Source organism: Peromyscus leucopus, chromosome 11, assembly GCF_004664715.2.
Source record: "Peromyscus leucopus breed LL Stock chromosome 11, UCI_PerLeu_2.1, whole genome shotgun sequence".
NCBI lineage: Eukaryota > Metazoa > Chordata > Mammalia > Rodentia > Cricetidae > Peromyscus > Peromyscus leucopus.
Genome location: NC_051072.1, coordinates 28900318 through 28922699, shown reverse-complemented (window position 1 = coordinate 28922699; position 22382 = coordinate 28900318). Strand labels below are relative to the sequence as shown.

Below are 22382 nucleotides of genomic sequence, written 5' to 3'. Positions count from 1 at the left end.
CCTTCAAGACGTGAACAAGTCATGTTGCAAGCTTCCATGGTCATGGACCAAGCCACTCCAGGTGCCATGCCTTTCCCTCCCTTTAAACTGTGAACCATAACAGACCTTGTCCCCAAGTCGCAATTTTTGTTTTGGACAATAAGAAAAGCAACTAATATCGTGAGACCAATTGTCTGCTTCCTATGATGACAAGGAGTCCACATGACAGACTCTGTCAATATGTGAGTCCAGGGAGAACTGTTGTCCTTGATTCCAGGTTAACACACTCAAGCTAGTAACGTGCCTTAGAGATAATGCCAAACACCTCCCTCTTTCCATTTCCCACGTACTTCACATCAACTTGGACTTACCACTTAACTTTTGTGATGTGCTCGTAGCGTGGCTCTGTAAGTCTCTGTCCACATGGAGTTGTAGGCTAAGGAGAGGACACAGTCCATACAAGAAAAAGGATATCTTAACTATGCCCTGCCCCTCTGTTCCTCTGTGATCCACTGCTTGCTGATGTATTTAAACTAACTGCTCAGTCCTTTACTGTGCTAATCTCAGTACAGAGTCGGGGTCAGGGTGCTTTCATTTCGGGATTAATAGAAACACACGATCAGAAATCCAAGAAAATAAATTTATTGAACTTTGAAGGGAAAAAATCCACAGACATAAAAGAAAGTTAAATATAGATTGCAGGACACAACTAGTCATACTGTGAATAATGGCTTGTGTGGCCAGCAAAGTACCAAAAAATGACATTCTGGGACTGATTGAGGTATTTAGCTATTTTTTTTTGGCTATAGAGACATGGTCAGCCTATGGTGAAATGGTAAGATAGTTCATCAAAACACACGTCTTTAAGCTGAATGGATTCTAAGTTGATGATATTTCATATGAAGTAAATCATGTAGCCATTGGAGGGACCGTAGCAGCAAGGTAGTAGAAAAATCTATTATAAAGTAACACAGTGAACCGTAAACACCCAAGCCTAGACTGTCACTAGTTCTCCTGCATGAAGGAGAATTGAAAACCACTAAACATTAAGCATGTTTCCCCACAAAGGTCTGAGAAAAATGGTAAATACCATGAAAAGTTAAAGGTAACTTTAAAGTTTCAAGCTTCTAAAAAAATACTTAAAATGAGAAGTATTCTTCAGTGGACTGACAGTCCTCTTTCTCTCATATACTTTTTAGGGGGCTAACTTAAAGAGCTATGTTTATGTTATTCAGGAATCAAAGAGGGATTTTTTTTAATATTGTGTGTTTTTCTACCTTGTCTTAGACCAGTCTTCATGGGAGGTAAATAAGAAGTGATGAGTCTCTTCTTACAACTTAAAATACACCTTATAAAAGGTTTGATGATAACGTGTCTGCTACTTGTTTAGTTAATTCTGAGCTGTCCTTTGTGATCAGAGACTCATGTATTCTGTCCCTTTTTGCCATGGATTAGAAGTCACCTTCTAATATCTTTATTAGAAGACAAGGATCTAGGCCTTTAATTTTCTAGTCTATTACCTGGTTAGCTTGATCCAATGTGCTTCAACAGGTGAATTTCTCTTTGTACGTATTAATTCTTAGGTTACTATAAAAACTGAGCTATGTTTGAAGAGACAGTGCTGTACATGTCGGTGAGCATCCTTCTCCAGATCCCTGGGCTCTCAAAACCCTGCTCCACATCCTTCTACAGCACTTCCACATCCTAGCCAAGAACACTACCCTCACTTCAACTTCTCTTAGCATGGAGCCCTGTGGCTTGAACTTAAATTTGGTGAAGAAAGTGTGTCTTTCATTAATATCAGTTCTGTTATTGTTTGGTGTGTGATATGTTGATCTGTACAAAAAATTTTAAGTTTTATAAATTAAAAAATATTTGTTTAAACATTTAAAATGAGTTTGTTCCAATAATGCAGGTTATTAGACATTTTAGATTTAAAAAAATTTGGGAGTTATAAAAAGGGCTTTGTAAAAATCTAACTTGTTTGTTTTTATTTAGGTTCATTGGCCAAAGCGTTAAACACTCTTTACGCCGTAGTTGCTACATCCTTAGATGGATTGTTGTGAACTACAACACGTGTATAGTATATTAGAAAATAGCCATGCTTGAAGTGTAAATTATTAAAAATATCTTTATCAATTTTATGCCAAAATAAATGTTTTACATATCCAAACTAGCCTTACCGTCTCACCTAGAATTTTAGTTCCCAGTTATTTAAAAAAGAAAAAGAAATGAGTCTGTGCTATAATCTGCATTCGATTTCCTGAACTGCAAAAGCCACCTGATTGGTTTGCTTTTTCAAAAAGCATGATTTACATACATGAGAAACATAGCTAATTATTTAATGCTTAGTATCACAAAATTAAGACCCACAATACAGACAATCACTGCCACTAAGCAGTCTTAGAGACGATCCTTTAAAATACTTATAATTCACAATGGGAGTATCTATCTGATTAAGCATTCTTGATTTTCCACTTTGTGATAAATGTTTCTGGAAAAGGCGTTTTAGAATCCACACGCACCCTCATACTCTCCCAACACAGATTTAAAACATGGTTTTGGTTTAGGCATTCATGCCCAGCCATTTCCTTGCGGCTAAAGATAGGAAAGGCTACTGCATGATTTTGTTCAGTTGGTCTGTGCTCACATAGCCACACGAGGAGAGGAACTTCTTTTTCTCAGGTAAACGCAAAGCAGTTGCGTTGAGTATAAGGCCCTGTGGAGACTGCACGGTGTGGACCGTGGTATAGTCTGGGACAGGCATTTCAGCATCCGGAGCAAGCTCTGCTGTTTCGGACATCCGGGCAGTAGTGGTAAGGCTTTCTGTGGTGATGTAAATGTCCTCTTGGTTAAAGCTTGGTTTTACACATGGCGTGGCCTCCAAGTGAGGGGTCACAGCGATGCACTTTTTGGCATCTGACTCACAGAAGTAGGCACTGTTCAGGTTGTAATTTTCTTGGCAGGGCGCAGCCACCTGAGGTTGCGGCGGCATGTTGCACTGGGCCATCCCTGCCTTAATCTTTTGGCCTGGAGAAAGGACCACACTGCCTGCTGGTGTAATGTCGCTTACTTGGGCATAAAAGTCGATGTTTGCCAGTGAAGCGGGATTGCTCATCTGGGTGGAGGCAGGTTGGTGGGTTGACTCAGTTTCACTCCTCAGAAGTGGCTGTGGTTTGTCTTCCGTTGTTAGGGTAATGCAGGGGTGCAGAGAGCCGAGGGAAGCACCATAAGGCGAGTTCTTCATATTCTTCTGGTCAAGGCACAAGAGATCAGCTTCCTCTTTTAACTTCTGTGGCTGAGCAAACTCTGAGGTACCATCACACACGTCACTAGTGTGGAAATCAGGGTCCAAAATGTCAGGGTCATAGCAGCTGGTGCGTCCAGAATCGTCATCCTTTGCTCCAAGGATGCCGAGTGATTTCTCATGGGCATTACTTAGGAGTCTGTCTGTGTCTGACCCTTCAGTCTTTTCATCTGCGTCATCGATGTCTAGCTCAATAAACTCAACCCAGGAGTCATCATTGTAGAAGTCAGGTTTGTAGTTATCATGAATGCCTAAGATGGTGTTCACCTCCTCCAATTTTCCCTCCTAGGAAGCAGACAGAAAAGTGGAGATCCGTGACAAGCAACTCAAAAACAATTAAATAATTTTCAAGAGGATGCATTGAACTTTCAAAAACAAATAAAAAACCCCAAAGACAACAACCAACCAAAGAAAAATCCAAACTGTCTCAACAGAGGACAGTATTCTTTAAGTATTACTTAAATGAATGATCCACAACTTTGAGTTAATTACCTTGAGAAGATCTGGATCAATTCCTTTAATCTTTGGAACTGGGACTGGGGGTAAAATCAGCATCTTAATCCTTGAAAACAAATAAAGTTTTATTTTTACATATCTTAAAAATTCCATGTTCTCTTATTTCAAAAGGCAGAAATAAAATCTAGCCAGCACAACCATTTATTCTAAGTACTCTTGTATCTTATTGAAGCAGAATATGAGAAAGAGAGGGAAAGTATTAAACAGAAGGTGACAAAAAATATCACAAAAGAACCTTCATTTAAAATCATTTTGGTAAAATGTGTTTTTTTTTCTATTTTCTTTTCTTTTTGCTTAGTGCTTTGGATGAGTAGCCAATTTTAGTATTTGGCTGTGAGTCATCCAACTCTGTCTAAAGCCACCTTCCACGTGACTTATAAAGAAGACACCTTTGAAGCATGTAACACCAAGAAGAAAACAAACCAATCCATAAAGTGAAACCAAAGTCATTTTCACCCTTGAAAGAGTGGGTGGGACTAAGTCAGCACCACACAGTCCAGAGTAACAATAAAACATTTGTGATGATAGCCCACCAGCACGATATTGCATGGATCATTCAAAGTAGGACAGGTGAGTCTGAATTATCTCTAATTAGGATAGATCTATATATATAATCCTATAATGTATTTACATTTTCTCTTTCAAATATTGAAATTATTTTTTTCTTTTTAAAAAAGATTTATTTTTAATGTTTTAAATTGAAATTGAATTACATCGCTTCCCCCCTTCCTCTCTTTCCTCCAGCCTCTCCCAGTTGGCCTCTCTTGTACCCCTTTCATGGACTCCCTTCAAGATTTATTATTTTTATTTTTATTTTATGTGTCTCCCGGTGAATATATTCCACAGATGAGTAGGTACCTAGGGAGGCTAGAAGAGGGCTTCAGATCCCCTGGAGCTGGAGTTAGAGGCAGAGGTGAGCCACCCTAGGTGGGTGCTGGGAATTGAACCTGGGTCCTCCCCAAGAGAAGTATGCGCTCTTAACTGCTGGGCCACTTCTCTAGTCCCTGAAATTGTTTTTGACTGCAATTAATTTCAGCGTTTATTCTACAAATTTTGTGTCTTGTTGAAATTCTATTGCTCAGTGCCTGGAAGCGGCTCAGTCAGCATTTCCTGAACAAATTGGAAGAAGCCATCGATTGGTCGCGCAGCTGGAGTTGATGCCTTAAAACTACTACAATGAGCTCCGATGCTTCCATACCTCAGTGGGGGAACTGAGCGCCTGTGATACAGATATGGTCCCCAGAGCTTACAACCTCAGCACATGATGATTTTTTTTTCATAGAACAAGATGATTGACTTGTGCATTAAACAATTCATCTAATCTTTACAACTACCAGGAAGGGAGATGTGTTATGGGATATTTGATCACACTGTGGGAAGATGTCTCTGTTTTACCTCACCTGCCTAAGGCACTTTCTGATTGCTTTAATGAAGAGCTGAACGGCAAACAGGTAGGCAGGAGAGGGTAGCTGGGACTTCTGGGCAGAGAAAGGAATCAGGGGGCGGGGGGGGGGGCGGCAGAGAGGAGGAATCAGGCGGAGATTTGCCAGCGAGATGTGGAGGAAGTCGGATGTATAGTAAGGAGGAGCCGTAATGTGGCAGAACATAGATTAATATAAACAGGTTAGTTTAAGCTGTAAGAGCTAGTTGGGAACAAGCCTAAGCTAAGATCAAGCTTTCATAATTAATAAAAAGTCTCTGTGTCATTATTCAGGAGCTGGTGGTTCAAAGAACGTCTGACTACAGAAATGACGTCATCTGTGCACTCCAGTCATGCCAGAGCATCGGTAGAGCTGGTTCTCAGGCCCAGGATGATCGCTCCAAAGCCAGGCTGTCTGCCCTATGCCGTGTTGCTTTCTTGTTTGGTCTGTAAATGCATCCTTCAAGTTTTCAAAGATATAAAAATTAAGGTAACCTCAATTATACGAAACAAAGATTCCCAAATAGCTGGTGTCTGATTCCATGACATGTCTTCTTTCTGAAGAGCATGACCTGTTTGGGCAGATGGTAGTGGCTTTCTGTAGTTGTGATGATCTTAAGCCACAGAGACCCCCAAACTCCAAGGATCCAAGCTAGTTGTGTAAATCAATGGATCCGACGGGTTACTGTGCTATTATTAGGATGAATGGTGATGGCTTTAAGCTGTGTGTCTCCTCAATTGGGAGAGCTGTCCCTCTGCTTCAGATCGTGAAGAAACAGAAACGGGAAGATTGGCCTAGCTTACTGCACACCTCAACATTCAGTGCTAAGCCAGAAGGTTCATTTTTTTTTCTTGCGGTTGAAATCAGACTCTTCTCTCATACAATACGTCCCAACCACAGTTTACCCTTCCTCCTCCTCCCAGCCCCCCCCTCCCCAGCTCCCCTCCTCCTTAGATCAACTCCTTCTGTGTTTCCTCTTCAGAGAAGAGCAGGCCTCCAAAGGACACAGCCTAGCAGGTCAAAACAAGCTACAATGAGACAAGGTAAAAAAGTCCTCAAATTGAGGCTGGACAAGGCAACCTAATTAGAAGGAAAAGGGTTCCAAGAACAGGCAAAAGAGTCAGAGACACCCCCACTCCCACTGCTAGGAGTCTCACAAAATCCCATACCTTATAGCAAAATCCTCACTCTATAATAGAAACCAAAATTACACTGTGGACCTGCAGCCCCACATTCTCCCACTTCTGCTGTATGGGGATGCAGCTCTTTCTTTCAAGAATTAATAGTTCAAACAGCAGTGGTTGAATAGCTGTTGAATAGTGGTTGAATAGTCCAATGCTCTGGACTCCAAGATACTCCAAAATAGAATTTCTTAACCCCTGAAAAGAATGTTGACTGAATTTACCAATGTAGGTGAAACATAAAAGTCATGGAATGGTCAAATAATTTAAATGGCACCCCAATTTATTTGACATCAACACCTTATGAATAAACTTGCGAAAGTTTCTTAGAATGAAGTGTCTGGGTGGCTTCAGTTTGTCAGTTAAATTAGATGGTATGTGATGATGGCCACAGATTCTGCTGAAGGATCAGGGATACTGTGGGGTCCTGGTGCGAAGGGGTGACTTGTTGAGCACCTTTGGGGAGCTCTTCTGATGAGGAAGTGCTGTCAACATAGGCACAGTCCGTAGTGCAAACCTCCTAATGTGCTACATGACTTCCCGATCTAAATTGTCCATTTTCTAAGACGGACACTGCAGACTGAGGATGGATGTGGTGCAAGCAACACCAGAAATCAAATTTCTGGATAAATTAAAATATCCCCTCATACTGTACAAGAGAAATTTTCAAATAACACATGGAAACCAGAACTTGCAAAAGCATATTAAAGAGAGTGTTTCACACCTACCTTTGCTGTTTTGAAAAAATCACTACAAATAGCATCACTGCTACTCCAAATATTCCAAAGATAATAATTAAGAACCATGGAAACTGGAAATCTAAAACAGGAAAGAATACTTCACTAACAGAATTATGAATAATTGAAGCAAAGTTTACATGGCACCTTCCTTTCCCACTTGAAAACATTTGTTAATTTGAATTCATAGGGCAAAGTTAATGTTTCACTTGATAACCATGGAAACACAATGGGATGATTTTGGATTTTTTTTTCTGTCCTAAGGATACAACATGCTTGTCTGCTGTAAATGTAAAACCCTTTACATTAAAAAAAACCCTAAACAACCCTGTGGTGTGTGTGTGTGTGTGTGTGTGTGTGTGTGTGTGTGTGTGTGTGTGTGTAAAAACAGTTAAAGAAAAAGAGGCCTCTGGGCATGACAGCACACACATTTAATCCCAGCACTTGGAGGCAGAGGCAGGCAGATCTCTGTGAGTTTGAGGCCATCCTGGTCTACAGTGTGAGTGCCAGGACAGACAGGTCTACACAGAGAAACTCTGCCTCAAAAACAACAACAACAAAAACAAAAGAACACCCCCCCCAAAAAAAAAGAAAAGAAAAGAAAAAGAGGTCAAGAATAGTGAAGTGGTGGTGATGGTGGTGGAGCATGGGAGGGTTGGAGGAAAAGGAAGGGGGAAAGGATGTAGTCATACTATAATTTCAAAAAGTGCATTATTATAAAAAAATTCAAAACGAAAAGTACAAACAGGTTTCAAACAGGTTGCATAAAAATCAAACCTATAAGCTTCTTCAAATGTCTAAGGAATACCACCAGGGCTGCAGTGCTCATAAGAAACTGTTCTTGTTAAACCTAAGTAAACGCCCATTTGATATTTTAAGCTGCAATGATTTTTTTTTTTAGCTCCCACATTGACGATATACCAAAATTAGGAGTGCAGAGTACCGTGATATACCTGGGCATGTAAACACAATTTTATAGCTTTAAAACTGTGTGTTTATGTACACTCTCCTGAGATTGTACAGATATTGTGTATTTTGTGAGACTTGGGAGAATTTGTCTGTGAAACCTCCAACTCTTTCTTTATGACTAAATGCCCCCCAGTTACCTCGGGGTTGGTTCCCCATGTTCTTACCACAGAGTCAGAAGCTAACTAACTACTGTTAATACAGACAACTAGAAATCCTGAGCCATCTCTGTGGTTCTCCTGTGTAGGATCTCCATGGGCTTCATGCATCCCATGAATATGACCAACACACGGCTTACTAGGCTTTCTCTAAGTACACAGCACCCCTGTACTTCCCAAACCCACAAGTACTACCATCTCATCTCCAAATTTTAGATAACCTTGTTTCTTCCAGATACAAATTCAAAACAAACACAATGTAGAAAAATTTGGAAACATAGATACAAAGAAATATACAAAAGAAAAAAAATACTTCCTTAGAATTCTACTGTTCATGAACAAACACCCTGTTCCTCATCTGCGTTTCCACCTGCCCTCGGACCTTTCCTAAGTCAAACAATTTGGAAATGAAATCCTTTTGTTATTTCTTTAAAATTTACTTTATTCTTTTTAATTATGTGTATGTGTGCATGCAAGTACAGGTGCCAGCAAGGGTTAGAGATGGAGGATCTTCTGGAGTTGATGTTACAGGTGGTTGTCAATCTCTTGATATGGGTGCTGGGAATTGAACCTGGGTCCTGTGGAAGAACAGGAAGTGCTCTTAACCACCGAGTCATCTTTCTAGTCCCTCCTCTTTTTTTCTTTCAATGCATATATCTAGAGATAGTGACTTCAATGTCTTGCTCCTGATATATGAAACTAGGGTATATTGCCCTAGACAATATACTAACAGTGTAGGCATATATTAGCTGCTATATTGCCAAAAGTCATGCTAGCTGCAATTTAAACACCCCCTCCCGCCCCCGCGATTGACACACACACACACACACACACACTTTACCTTCTTCACATGTCAATGCATTCAACTGAGGAAATGTTATATAAAGCACCTCACTGAACTCGCTGTACTTTTCAAAGTTGTGGGGTCTGCATCTCACACGCAGTTCATATTCCTTTTCCAGTTTCAGCGAGTACAGTGGAACTGATGTTGTCTTTAGGGGGCGTGTCTTTCAAAACAAAATATAAAAACATATTGCTCAAGTATCAACAACTCAATGCACAAATTCTTCATGCGTTTTTTTCTTTTCTCTTCAAACCAGGTTTCTAGAAAGTGTGTAATATTTTAACATGTCCAGAGGGAGTTGGCTATTAAATAAAACACACTGAGACAAATTATATAAAGAATAATTTTGTTAAAAAATAATAATTTTGTTAAAGTAATAATAATAATCCTCAAATTTCTTTTAGTATAAACACAAAGATATACATTTGCTTAAAGAAATACAGCTATGCCTTTGCATTAGGTCATTAAGTAGTCTACTAAGATTAAGTTATAACAGACTAAAGCATGGCCGAGCTATAAAGAGGACCACAATTATGTTACCTACTTATCTAGGACATTACAGTTTTGTATAGAGCAATAAATTAGAACAGGAATCCCATAGTTCCACACCAAAGCAAATTATGGCCACAAGCAAATTATATATCTGTAGAATATGTATTCCCTGGAAAATCTGGCTAGTCATTTATTAATAATCACAGAATTCAAAACAGTCCTAGAAATACTACAGTTGTCTCAAAATGTCAAATGATTTTATTAGAAGCAGCTACACACTTTATTTATGCCAGAAGTCAGTTCCTCAGAAAGTGTTGTGTAGCTCTTTCCTCTGAATGGAAACCTTATCTCCTGGAAGGAGGGTCTTCAGGCTTAGGAAGTTAGCAACACTCAGAAGGCTGGGAGTTCATGAAACCAAGATGATCCACAAGGCCCTTCTACAAGGGTTTATGTACACAGTAACGATTCCCGGGGAGAGGGAACTGTCCTATCCGCTCAGCTTCCTGCAAGCTGTGCGGGGGCAGCCGGGATGTAGCTTTTGTGACTCATCCATCACCTACGCTGTGGTGGGCTACCCTGTGAGCGTAGCTGCATTTGAGTCATTCATAGTCCTGTAGGGAAACTTCATTTATCCTCTTTCCAGCACTCAATAAACTCACTGGTACAGCAAATTAGAATTAGGTGGAACAGTTTTATTGATCTGTCATTGGTACCCTCTCTAGAGGGAATGGATGTTCGGTCACATCTCCCCAGGAAAATGCATATAACAGAAAGTCACTGGAGACTTTGGGCACTGAATATCAGCGTTTCACAATTCTTAGTTAGGATGTTCCCCCTCTCAGATAAAGGCAGCGAGAGTAGAGTGTTAGCCTATTAGGATTGCTTTCAGAGAGACAGACCCAAGATCCATGTTATCATGATGCTTTCCTCTAAGTTAACAACCACTTGTAGCAGGTGGTGTTCACCATGCTTGCACGTTCCTGTTTATAGAAAACACAAAATACTCCACCTTTCCAACAGCATAGATTTTCACATAAATAAACCCTACGATTTCTTTTATTAAGTCAGAAGTTGGGCCTTCAGCTTCTGAAACCCAGAATTTTTGATTTCTACTCACAAAACACTCTTTTTTTTTTTTTTTTTTTTTTTTTTGTATGTGCCAGGAAAGGGATGTGGCTTCTTACAGGAGCCTCTGAATATATGCAGTTTTTTTTTTTTTTTTGAGATAGGGTTTCTCTCTGTAGCCTTGGCTATCCTGGAACTAGCTCTATATATAGATCAGGCTGGCCTCGAACTCACAAAGATCTGCCTGCTTCTGCCTCCCAAGAGTACTGGAATTAAGGGCATGCACCCTCACTGCCTGGCCATATGCAATATTTGTATGCTTAAAGTGCTAGCTTGAAAGCAGGGCTCTGAATTTTAAACTTCCTTGCTTCTTTCATAAAGCGGTTTTGAAAGCTTGTGCTGCGTGCTTGGAGCGAGGCCTGGTGTCTCTGCTCCTGTCACCAGTATTATTCATAGATCTCACTAGCGACTGTAAATTACCCCATAGGGAGCCCCAGCATTAAACCCACGGCCCCTCCCATCTCTTTCTTTCTTCAAGCCTTCACATCTGCAACTCCAAACTGAAATCTTCTCATTTGGCTCCTTCTGTACCTACCCTGACCCTGGCCTCCTTGGGGGCATCTTGTCTTCATCCTGTCCCCAGTGAGAGCTTTGTGCACCACAGACACTGCGGGTCTCCCAGCACTCACTCTCTTCTCCCAGTCTGTGACATAATACACTTCCTAGATTGCGTGTATCTTTCTGCTCAAATGCAATTGTGCATATCTTTCTATACTGTATGGCAGTTTTCTGAGGGAGCTTTCGGCTGTATCAAATAAGGAATAAAAATTATACCTCTAGGAACTAGAAAAAGTAAAGCTAATCCCAAAGGTAGCAGAAAAAAGGGGATGCCGAGTGTAAGAACAGAAACAGGCAAAATTGAGACCAGAAAAATACTGGAAACCATCATCGGAAAAAGTTTCCTTTGAATATTTTATTTGACCTTTAATGGCTGAGCATTGACTAACAAAAAAAAAAAAAACTGAGAAAAATTCTATTTACTATTCATCAATGCCTATAATGCTTTGATCAAACCCACCTCCCACTCTTTCCCTTTCCTCTACCACTTTTCTCTGTCAACTTAGAGTTCTCTCTCTCTCTCTCTCTCTCTCTCTCTCTCTCTCTCTCTCTCTCTCTCTCTCAATACTCAGTCTATTTACTGCTTCGATGGGCATAGGTGGGGGGCCACCTTCTGGTACATGGATAGCCTCTCAGATCTCACACCCTTGAAGAAAACTGACTGTCCCTTTCCCAGCAGCCATCAGTTGCCAAGAGCTTCTCAGACAGGGGTGGAACCTCATAAGCCTCTCCTCAATCCACAGTGGGATTTTTGGCTGCCATGACCTTGTGTTAGCCTTTTGCTGCATAAAGTCCCAGCTGCTGTGAGTTCATGTGTACAACTGCATTATCATAACCAGCATATAGTTTCCTTGTAGACATCTACTCCATTAGACTCTTTTTACATTTCTTTTCCCTCTTTCTCAATAATCTTGAATCTTGGGAGGAGAGGGAAGAAAGCCGAGTGCTCTGCTGCCTCTTATGCTCTGTGTGCTGACTGATTGTGGCTCTCTGTATTTATCACTATCTATTGAAAAACGAAGCTTCTCTGATGAGGGTCGAGAGCTGTATTAATCTGTAGGTAGAATGATAGTAACTTGGTGGGGGACAGTTAATTACTATGTCCATTTAGAAGAATAATGGTACTAGGTTCTCTTCTAGAGCTCATAACCTCACCAGCTGTGTTATTTTGGCCCAGTTAATGATGTCAGATGTGGGTTCCACTGTGTGGAGAAGGCTTTAAATCTAACTAGAAAGTAGTTACTCCCATAACATTCATACTGCTATCAGTGGGCCTATCCTTCCAGGCAAGCAACTCTAAGCATTCACAGCAGGGTGAGACTGTTGATGACTAGTTTCTAACTTGTTTATAGAAATGAAAATTGATACAGTAGCTATTGAAAAGAGTATGGAGGTTACTCAAATAATTAAAAAAATTACCATATGATCTAGGGATTTCACTTATGGTTTTATATTCAAAGTAAAATTAGTATGTTGAAGATATATTTGTCTGTTCATGATAATTGTAATGTTACTCACAATAGATAAAATATGGATAAACCTAGGTCCATTGATAAATAGTAGGGTGAGAAAATGGGATCTATAGGGAATGAAAAACTATGAGCTTTACTGAACCATTATTTTCCAGCATGGATGACACTAGAATGTATCAGATAAAATACAGCAGGCATAGAAAGACAAATTCTACATGATCTCACTTGTATGTGGGATCAGCAAGGGGAGCTCAGAAGTAGATCACCTTTGTGATCACCAAGGCCTAGAGGTTTGGAGGTTTGGTGAGATGTTAGTGAAAAAATAAATTAAAAAATTCAGTCAGATTGGAAGAATGTGTTGAAGGGAGCCAGAGCAGTGGTTTTCAACCTGTGGGTCATGACCTCTTTAGGGGTGAATGACCCTTTCACAGGGTCACCTAAGACCATTGGAAAACAGATATTTACATTGCGATTCATAATAGTAGCAAAATTACAGTTATGAAGAAGCAATAAAAATAATTTTATGGTTGGAGGTCGCCGCAAAATGAGGAATGGTATTAAAGGGTCGCAGCATTAGGAAGGTTGAGAACCACTACCTTAGAGCCTACAGTTAACAACTATGAATTACACTGATGTACAAAAGAGCAGATTTTAAACTGTCAGTTCAAAAAAATCTGTGAAAGAATACATACATTAATTGTGCTACTGAACCATCATACCATGTATAAATATTTCAAAACACCATTGACATGATAATTAGGACAATTATTCTCAGAATATTTGAAAAAATATTGTATCTAGTATATTGGTTCCCTGAGATGTAGACTTTGGAAGTTTTCACAGATTTTATTACATAACATGAAACCATCATTTTTGGCTAATATCATCATGAATCCTTTTGGAGTTAGTCTTCATACCTTGGAAAGCTATCAAACTCATGGTTGTAGATGTACATTTTAAAAACTTCTATATTTCTCCTGAAAGTTAAAATTTATCATTGGTGCAAACATTGTCATATGTTTACTGGAAGTGTAAACTTCTTTCTTGAGAAACGTTTGACAAATCAAATATGAGTATTCTCTACTAGTATATCTGCTGTTCTTCACATGAAATTTGTGGCTCATGCAAAAGAGCTGCTAGTTCAGTTGTTGAATCAGTCATTTAGGTGTTTTGCTCCACCATTACTTTGGAATGTAGAAAAGTGCTGTCTGTACCATGTACCACACAGACACTTAGACAGTGACGGACTCAAAGGCTGAGATTTAAGCTGAGTCTCCTATGTGAAACTGCTCCCACCCTTTACTGTGAACTGCAGAATGATGAAGACTATTGGCAAACTCACGCCAAGAGCCAGAAGTTTCCTTATTACTGTCTTTGTATTATGGCATAAGAATATTATTATAGAATACTCTGAAATTAGAATTGACCTTGGAGATCCCTTGAAATGGTCTCAAGAGCCCACAGAATTGTATGATTCTCCTTTTGAAAACTGCTACCTCAGGTGCCCTTGGTACCTTGTGCAAAAGTCATTCCTATATCTGGTTGTTGAATAAATGTTTGATTATGACTCAGATTTAGAAAGTCTTGTTTGACGTAGCATCCAACCAGTCCCTTTTTGGTACCAACTTACAAACCAGATAACTAAACGAAAATGATTCAGAAAACAGAACCTTGAAGGCAAGTGACTGTTTGAAGCAGGTCAAGTTGTACTCTCTGCTGAAGACAAAACTGGCTGTGTTTTTGGTGCTACATTGAAGGATCGGGCCTCGTGTCTCAAAATTTGGGGAGTGAGCCCTGCCAGAGTGCTGGGTACAACCTCCTGCCTATCCAGAAATTGCTTGGCTTGGCCAGGGCTGTGGTTGTGGTTAGACTGATTTAGAATTAGTTATATTTGGAATGGCATGGTAATCCTGTTTCTCTTTTTGTTGTGTGCCATGTGGAATCTATCTCAGTGCCGAGTTCCCATGCTCTTGGCAGGGAAGTGAGAGGTTCAGGGGCCAACTTGCTTTCTGCTTGCCTAGGTTGGGACATCTTAGCTTGATTTTCTCTGAGATATGTAACAGAACATCTTTCTGAAACCTCTAAGGGGTAAATTCCTTCTCACTGCCTCTCTCCTGGAGAGACCTAAGAACAGATATTAATAGAGGTCTAATGAGTAGCAGCAGTTCAGATCATGGGCAGACATTTGGCCATAGCCTACTATTGACCTTGATCATGGTTCTACTTATGTTCAGCCACATCTCTAAAGACAGCAACATGGTTAGTCTGTGACCTTGCTCTATGGTTAAACTGAACACCAAACATAACCAGGGAAATGGTTTTCTTCTCCCAGTAGTCTTCCATAGAGCTACCTGGAAGATTCACATCAACATTTGCTGTCTTATAGATTTTTTAAGATGTTAACTTAATGATTATATTTTTTTCCTCTAATTATTTTCCTCTAATAATGAGTTGTAGAGCACATAGCTTGGGTATGAGTTATTAGGTGAAAAGAAAACATTGTCACAAGTAAGAAAGTGATTGCTGACTTAGGAAGCAGAACTGTCAAAGAGCAGGATGTAGTGACTCTTACCACTTTCCACTTGGTTTCGTTGACTTCTTTGAATTGAACTTCATACTCCAGAGCTATCCATCCCTTCCGAATGTCTGCACTGGGTGGTGGTTGCCATCTCACATGGATGTCTATGTGAATCCTGGTCAAACTGACGTTCAGTACGGTCCAGTTGAGGCCAACAGGTGGGTCAGGTTGCACTGTGAATTCAATGGAGAATCAGACCCCAGAGAAACACTCTTGATATTAATGGCTTGCCTTCTCCAAAGACCAAATAATTGCATTCATTTTGACTATACTCTTAATTCTTCCAGCAATCCACATTATTAGAATTCTATTTTATAACAGTAACATTTTTTTAATATTAAGATGATGTTTCATTTTTAAAACATTTATAAAAGCTCCTCCAATTCCCTTTTGTGTTTCAAATCTGATCTATAACTTTCATTGGAAGAACTGTCATGCTACATATTTGTTTTAGCTCTGATAACATTCATATTTTAGGATTTTGGCAAAAAAATGAAGAAGTAGAGAATCAGAAAGACTTCATTTTTAAAATATGGCCTGCTTTGGAACAGGAAGTAGAGTATTTTTTTCCTTCCTGGGAAAAATTATTATGCATCCTTATGCATCTCTATGCTGCTACAGTCCAGTCTCCTGAGTACTCTGCAAATGTTTCCTAGTTTTGCTGTCTTCCTAGCCATCCTTTCTTTTCTTAGTCACAAGAAAGAAGGCATTAATGCTACTAGCTTGAGCATGTGATAGCTCAGTGTTTTCTGTCTTTGCTTAACTGTTAAGTGAGCAATTTGAAGTTGTTTTTTGCTCAGCTTCTGCTGGCAATCCTCTATTATGTTCTTAGATAAATCTCTGTTTTTTATTATAATGACCATAAAGACTAGAGTTTCAAAAACTGGGATGGTGAAGACAAGTATGGATTCCAAAGTTAGAGTGTACATCTAAATTTATGCTGTGTCTCAAACAAAATACTGCCAGATAGGGCTTATTACCAAGCCTTTTGAAACTACTTGAAGATAGACAGTTAAAGTTTACTTTATCTCTTAGCATATGCACATAGCTACCCAGGATGTTCAGGTTCCTAGAATTCATCAGAGATAAGCCTGAAGATACACGTCATGAGGAGCTCTTACTGAGTCAAAGAGAGAAACTTTTGCATTGACCCAAAGTGAACATACATCTATGATGGAAGGGTATGTTGTGACCACTATCATATAGATACCAGGTTTCTTCGCAAATAAGAAAGATTTTCCTCATTTTAAAATAGTAATTATACATACACATGAATACATGCTAGAAATTAAATTTGAAAACTTCAAACTACATATGCCTGTACAACGATAGTAACACTTTGTCCTGGATTTGTTAGAAATTGAGGAATAACCACAGACTTCACTTTTTAAATGACTAGTTTTGAATGTGCATTTGCATTTTAATTAAGTTTTAAAAGTTAGCATACAAAGTAATACATTAATTATGACAGTAAGTTTTAAAAATTAGCACACAAAGTAATATATTAATTTTGATAGTTTCATATGTTTATGTCAAGATACATTATTCTTATTCATCTTCTTCCTTCATTGCATTTCTTCACCCCCAAAGTCTTCCAATTGCTAGTCCCCTCCCTCCATGAACATAGTCCCCATGTCTTCTTTCAAGTTTCATTGTCTTCTTTCTCCTCTTCTCACAAGAGAGCATCCTGTTCTCTCATGATCCCCTTTCTAGCTCCATGAAAAATCTCTCTTTCCTCATACTTTTATTTTTATGAGTATGAATGTTTTATCTGCATGAACATATATGTACCACATGCATGAGTTCCTGCAAAGGCTAGAAGAGGCATTAGAACCCCACCAAATGCAGTTAGATAGTAGAAAGTGCTCCTAATAGCTGGCCCACCTCTCTAGTCCGTAGCTGTCTATGTCAGTGGTTCTCAGCCTTCCTAATGCTGCGACCCTTTAATACAGTTCCTCATGGTGTGCTGACTCCATAAAATTATTTTTGTTGCTACTTCATAACTGTACATAATTGCTACTGTTATGAATTGTAATGCAAATATTTTCAAAGATAGAGGTTTGCCAAAGGGTTTATGACCCACAGCTTGAGAACTGATGAGCTATATGCACACACACACACACACACACACACACACACACACACACACACACACATAAAATGATGTTTGAGGAAGGATTTAATTATGTAGCCCAACCTGGCCTCAAATTAATGATCTTTCTGACTCAGTCTCCCCGGTGCTGGGATTACAGGTATGTCACCATACTGGCATCTTATAAAAGTATTTTGATGGAAAATTTTCTAAAATTCATCACTTATATTTGTTCATAAAAATTTCTCCTTTTCACTTTAAATAGATGAGATGGCATAGTGTCTTATGGGAGAAGCCTCAGAACCACTGTTAGAAGCATAGCAGCCTGCCGCTGCCTTCTACACACATATTTACATGCTGTAGCTGACAGTTCTTCTTAGATGTTTAAAACTATTTGAAACAATATATGCAGAGGAAGTTCTGGTCTTCCTGTCTGATATCCAGCTGCTCCTCTTTCCTCTTCCGTCTTTCCCAGTGGTGACCTGACCCTGCCGATGTTTCAGGATAAAAACAGTAACTCTTTTATGACTTATCTTTTTGTCATGACCACAGATTCGGTCAGCTGCTCTTTGAAGAGAATCTTTGCTTTTTGTTTGTGTTGGTCTCTTCCTTGTTCTCTTCCTCAGGTCTTTCCCGCTCTTCTTTCAGTCTGTTCTTCACACAGCCATCTGTCCTGCAGACACAGCTATTCCCTTACCTCTTAAGTTAGGGCATTACAGTAATCACCAAAAACCCTCCAAGATTTTCTATCTCACTCCAAGTGAAAGCCTCGGTCATTACAGGAGCCTGAAAAGGACTATCTCAAGTCTTCTCTCTTCCCACTCTCCTCCCTTCCCAGTCTGGGCCAGCTCCACTGCTGCTTGCTGCTTCCTTCATGAGGAAGGCATGCTCACATCTCAGAATGGTTGCCCCGCGCCTTCCTGCTGAAATGCTTTTTCCCCTCACAAACACACAGAAGTGTTCTTGACTCAGCTGCACCTATCTCAGAGAAGCCAATCCTGATGATCCTACTTAACACTGCAGCCTTTCCCACACCTGGTGCTCCCTCCCCGAATTTCTCCATGGCACAGGCTCTTTCCGCTCTCACTGGGATTCAGTTTGACCAGGTAGACATTTTCTTTTTCAGCACAGGGAATGCTGCCTGGTCTAAGGTAAGGACACACTATGTGCTGAATGAACTGAATGAATGGCAAACATATAACTAATCTATTATTTCATCTATGTCCAAGGAACAGCTCTGTGAGGGACAATAATGCTCAATACTTGAGTCAAGTGTGGGTTCAGGCCACTGACATCCTTTCTCAGAACATACCAGGGTCACTATAGACCTTACCCGGTTCCTCTTCTCCTTTCTTGTGATACTGTTGTGACTCTTTTGGTTGTCTTTCACTTGACTATCAAAGTCTGTTAACAGCCGTGTCTTTAGTTTGCCCTTTTCCAAGCTATCAACCACATGTAGCAAAGTCAATTTCTTTGAGACACTCACAACATACTGGTAGTGGGTTAAAACCACAACTTATCTACTATCTTACTTAACCTTGATGTCATCATTTAATAGTCCTGAGCCTCAGTTGCATTATCTGTAAAATGGGGTTTATAATAGAACCTATCTCTCATGATGATTATATAAGACGTACGTTCTTTGGGTTAGTAATTTCCTTATTTAAACACTTGGAGACATTATTTTTGGCTGTAAGGTCAAGTCTTAATTTTTTTTGTGTGAGGCACACAAGACCAATGATGAATTTTTCAAAGGGTTGTTAGACCTATGCAATTGCTGTTGAATTCTTGAGCATTTTTTTTTTTTTTATTAGAACTGAGTAGTTTCTGGAAGGGCTGTGACACTTGGTAACTCTCATTCATACTCTGTAATGAACTGTCACAGTTTGGTTCAGCTGGCTCCTTTTCATCCCATAGGCATAGCAGGTCATTCAGACATTTGATCAACAACCTTGTTTTTTATACATCCAAGCACCCCAACTCAAAGACCTGCCATACTGTGTTGTACAATTAGTTTTGCATTTCCCCATTCCACTACTTGGACTGTATCATACAATATAGTCAGCATACATGCAGGAGCTCAGTGAGAGTCAGCTAGATAAATGAGTAAAGCTTCCTATTGTTAGAGACAGGGTCAGAGCATGGATCTTAAACTAGTATCCTTCTGTGGTAGTTTGAATGTAATTGGCCCCATAAGCTCATAGGAAGTGGCGTTATTAAGAGGCGTGGCTTTGTTGGAGTAGAGGTGTCCTTGTTGGAGGAAGTGTGTCATTGTGGAGGTGGGCTTTGAGGTCTCATATATGCTCAAGATAATGCTCAGTGAGACACACCATTTCCTGTTGCCTGCAAGATGTAGGACTTCGAGATACTTCCAGTACCATGTCGGCCTTCATGTTACCATGCTCCCCACCATGGTGATAATGGACTGAAATTATGAACTGTAAGCCCTCACCTCAATTAAATGTTTTCCTTTATAAAAGTTGTCATGGTCATGGTGTCTTTTCACAGCAATAGAAACCATAACTAAGACACCTTATAACTAACCCACCCATTCCCTCACTTAGCGTCAGCTCTGCATCTGGGGAGGCCATTAAATAGTAAGTAGCCTCTACAACCCATCAGGCAATCTTTTCTGCTTCTTACAGTTTTCCTAACCTTCCCTCGGGAAGGCAGAGACTTTCAGGCTTTGCTTGCTTCTATCTGCAGCCTTTGGCCACACTTCCTACTGTCTTCCAGTCTGCTCCTGCCTAAGAAACCACGTTTGTCTGGGAGAAGGGGCAGGAATGCGTGTGAGGAGGAAACGGGCTCTGGCGGATGCCTTTGGAAGCACTAAGGTCAGCTCCTGAAAGTCTTTCATGGCTTCTCTGCCTCTTGCTGTTTACACTAACGTGCTGGAAACATGGATATCTCAGTTATGGTTGCTTGTTTCCGTTTCTCTTCAGGTCCCCAGGATGGGCAATGAATCACCCGTATGTTTCCTCGAGTTGACTTCCATCAGGGTTTGTTTGAAATCAGATAAACATGACTTTGGCCTGATTGTAGCTGTTTGGTTAAATGTTAAAATTCTATGGTTATTTTGTTTTGCGATCAACACAATCTAGGCTTTTTATTATACCAACGATAGGGTCAAAGGTCAACATTCTTCAGTAGATCTGAATATGAAAATCATGTCAAAAATTAAGGCATTGAGTTAGCTCCTTGTTTTGGCAAGAAGAATCCTGTTCAGGGTTGGAGACTTTGTAAAGGAAAGGATGGATTCATATCTTCTTTTTTAATTAAAATTTTTTCAGATATATTTTTATTTTATATTGTTTTGCCTGCTTGTATGTACATGCACCCAGTGCATTCTTGGTGTCACAGACGTCAGAAGATTCCTGGAACTGGAGTTACAGGTGGTTGTGAAACCCCATGTGGGTGATGGGTCCTCTGAAGCAGCAGCAAGTGCTCTTAACTACTGAACCACCTCTCAGACCCTGATTAATTTCTTCATAGCATTTACTACCAGGCTTCTTAAAAAAATTTAAAAAGTTTATTTATTTATGTCATTTGTATGGGTGTTTTGTCAGCGTACATGTCTGTGCACTGCGTATTTTGTGTTCAGAGGCCAGAAGAAGGTATCAGATTCCCCTAGACCAGTGGTTCTCAACATGTAGGTAGTGACCCCTTTGGGGGTTGAATGACCCTTTCACAGGGGTCACCTAAGACTGTTGGAAAACACAGATGTTTACATGATTCCTAACAGCAGCAACAGCATAGTTATGAAGTAACAAAGAAAGGGTCACCACAACATGAGAAACTGTATTAAAGGGTCACAGACTAGAAGGTTAAGAAGGACTGCCCTAGACTCAAGATGGTTGTTAGTTGCTACATAGATGATGGGAAACAAATTAGAGACCCCTAGAGAGTAGCCAGTGCTCTTAAACCACTGAGCACCGCTCTAGCTCTATTCCCAGATTTCCTTAAGCTATAGTCAAGTTAACTCCCCTCTGTCCTTTAAGACTCCCATGAGACAGACTCCATATACTTAAAACTACAAAGACGTTCTACTTGATTATACTTGGAAATTAGGGCTTCCTTAATATTTAGTCTAAAGTCATGTCCAACGAAACCAGCCTGTGGCTTACCTATTTCTTCAACAGAGAAACACTTTTCGTCCAACAAGTCACCATTTGTAGTTAGCTTGATACAGTAGGGTATCCAAATGGAGGTATACGAGGAGTTGAAGTAACAGCTGTTTTTTCCAGCAGAGACATAATCAGGGCATTCTTTCCACTCCTGGGACCATTCATGAGCGATTCTGAAATGGAGGGTAAAAAAGGATTAATCATTCCCCAAATTATACCTGCCATAGCTTTAGTCAAAGCGAGGTGTCTGGCCGCCAGAGTCAGTAAGCTAAGACACAAATACCTGATGGCATTAAATTTTAACATTTCAGAAGTACCATTTCTAAGAAACATCACATCTATAGAAGTCTGAAGATTGTCAGGAGCCTATACGGTATTAAATAAAAACGTCTGTTAATTGAATATATATGCCGTGAGTTCCCAGCTGGTAGAGCCAATCATTCCTCGGCGACCCAATCAATGGGTTAATCATAATTTGATGGCATTATTGGAGTGGTAGAGACCAAATGTGGGGCTGGTGAGGAAGTGGGACACTGGGGATGTAACTTTGTAGAGTGTTATCTCCTTGCTAGCTCCTCCCCCTGTCCATCTCTCATCTTCCTCCACAGCATGAGCCAAGTACCCTCTTGTATGGCCACTCTGATTTTTTTGTCTTCCCACAGGCCCATAGCAGCATACTCAGGGGACCAGACTTCAGTTCAGGTTCACCCTCTGCATCTGTAGACCCAAGCCAATCCCTCCTCCTTCAAAGTGTTTCTCTCACGTATTTGCCACAGTGGCAAGGATTGACAGACACAGGTGGGGTGATTCGTTGTCTCTCCATTTTATTTAC

The 22382-nt window shown here is 40.1% G+C and overlaps 1 protein-coding gene across 4 annotated transcripts in view; it reads right to left on the bottom strand.

The window, feature by feature from the left end:
- Window positions 1-605: 605 nt before the first annotated feature.
- Ghr (growth hormone receptor) overlaps window positions 606-22382 on the bottom strand; it is a 246328-nt gene continuing 224551 nt past the window's right edge. For 3 of the 4 annotated variants that reach the window (XM_028875569.2, XM_028875570.2, XM_037209416.1), the window contains exons 5-10: window positions 21551-21723; window positions 15329-15507; window positions 9107-9272; window positions 7133-7223; window positions 3779-3848; window positions 606-3571 (exon numbers count right to left, since the gene is read on the bottom strand). In XM_028875569.2, the coding sequence (XP_028731402.1) occupies window positions 2594-3571; window positions 3779-3848; window positions 7133-7223; window positions 9107-9272; window positions 15329-15507; window positions 21551-21723 (1657 nt within the window). In that variant the 3' untranslated portion in view covers window positions 606-2593. Of the gene's footprint in view, window positions 3572-3778; window positions 3849-7132; window positions 7224-8569; window positions 8844-9106; window positions 9273-15328; window positions 15508-21550; window positions 21724-22382 lie in introns of those variants that run through there. The other variant, XM_037209417.1, reaches the window with a different exon arrangement.